The sequence below is a fragment of the Exophiala mesophila genome (genome assembly GCF_000836275.1).
Source record: "Exophiala mesophila strain CBS 40295 unplaced genomic scaffold supercont1.2, whole genome shotgun sequence".
Lineage (NCBI taxonomy): Eukaryota > Fungi > Ascomycota > Eurotiomycetes > Chaetothyriales > Herpotrichiellaceae > Exophiala > Exophiala mesophila.
Window position 1 is genome coordinate 4,160,991 of NW_015622505.1, and position 1,527 is coordinate 4,162,517.

Here is a 1,527-nt window from a genome sequence, read left to right on the forward strand (position 1 = left end):
CTTTATTTGTGGGTTTGTCATCGAGTTACGATGAACAATAGGCGTCAAGCTGTTGGACAGAGGTGGGGGAAACTCTGAGGATGTGCTGAAGCAGGCCGTGGAGGCATAGACTCTAGGTGTCGTGGGCCAATCAATTCTGTGGTAATCAGGATGACCTTTCGTGTAACTCTTTCGTCTCCATCGTTACTTGTTTGTTTGCCTTTCGCCATGACTCTCTCTTGTCTCTCCACACATTAGCGGACTCAACTGTCAAATGTTGCATCACCTCACTGGGCTTTTTGAATGGCCGAGGGGACGCTCGAGTCAACTTCGCGTGGACTGACGTGCAGTAATGTGAAGGTGATTTTCTTGGAAGACAAGACACAATTCTCCCCACTTCGGATGGCCCCTCATGAGGAAGTCTGCGCAGAGGGTACAGGTACAGAGGGGTTTCACTTGAGTTCAGACAGTGTAGTAGATGCTCAATCGTGGATCCTATCTGTCTAGGTAGTACTCTTTGATTTATTGGCGGCGGGCAGAAGTCCTGTTTGCCTAATTCCTTGATGAGTTCAACATGAGTCCACGTGCGCAACGTGCTAAGCGGATGGTGTTTTTCAGATTCTCGACCACCATACCTCTTTCGCCCACGGCAACAAACATGTCCAACCCAACGTACCGGAGCGAGAGCAGTTTGCAAAACTAGGATTCCTCTGGTGTCACCTCCTCAAGACGTAACGCCGCACCGCACCCAAGATGGATTCTACGTGTCTTCAAGCTGTACCACGTGACGCCACCAAGAAGACCTAAGCACCTTTGCAATACCTCAACACCACCATCAGATACTCCCATCTGTCAGATCATTCTTCAGTTACCTCTAGGATTCACCTTGACAATGTTCCAAGCAATCGATCAAGCGCGTTTTGGTTTACCACCTATGCGATCCTGAATGCTTTCCCACTCCTCTTTGGAGGAATACTTTTCCATTAGCGGCTTCTTCCCACTCCATCTGGCGATCGCTGAGCCGAGAGCCTGAAGCTGCAATGGAATCCACCATCTCAAAGGACCCAGCAACCACAATTTTGGGAACATGATCAACGCTGTCTCGGTGACGTGTCTGTGCAGTTGGTGAAGAGGTTAGCACTGGTCTGAAGCAGTGTTGTGGCATCAAGGCTGATGATTGTCAATGACAATGTCATCATACCGCTGTTTCGCGATCCTCATCTGATCTCATGACACGCCATCCCATCCCATATCGACGGTGAAGGCATCGCCCCTGTGAAGAAAACATCGAAAACAACACTTACTGCATGAGCATCACGTGGCTCAGACTCATCTTCTCCTTTCCTTCGAAAGCATCGCTCATATATATCATGACATTCTGGAAAAACAATCGATCCAACTTGCCTTCCATGTCGTCCGGATTGGGATGAGCCCATACCAACATTGTGGTATCTTCTTTGGCGTTTGCGCTGGGCCAGAAGCAATGTGGTTCCCATGGCGGAATCAAATACGGATTCGATGGGCCTGTCGTCTCTGGTGTATGAATTG

General features: G+C 49.1%; 1 protein-coding gene across 1 annotated transcript; it reads right to left on the bottom strand.

Annotated features, from left to right (window-relative positions):
• Positions 1–888: 888 nt before the first annotated feature.
• Positions 889–1,423, bottom strand: PV10_03274 (uncharacterized protein; the record flags this gene model as incomplete). Its single annotated transcript, XM_016367704.1, has 2 exons — positions 889–1,093; positions 1,284–1,423. The coding sequence occupies 2 exons, from the start codon at positions 1,421–1,423 to the stop codon at positions 889–891; spliced, it is 345 nt and encodes a 114-aa protein (XP_016227222.1).
• Between the last annotated feature and the right edge of the window lie 104 nt (positions 1,424–1,527).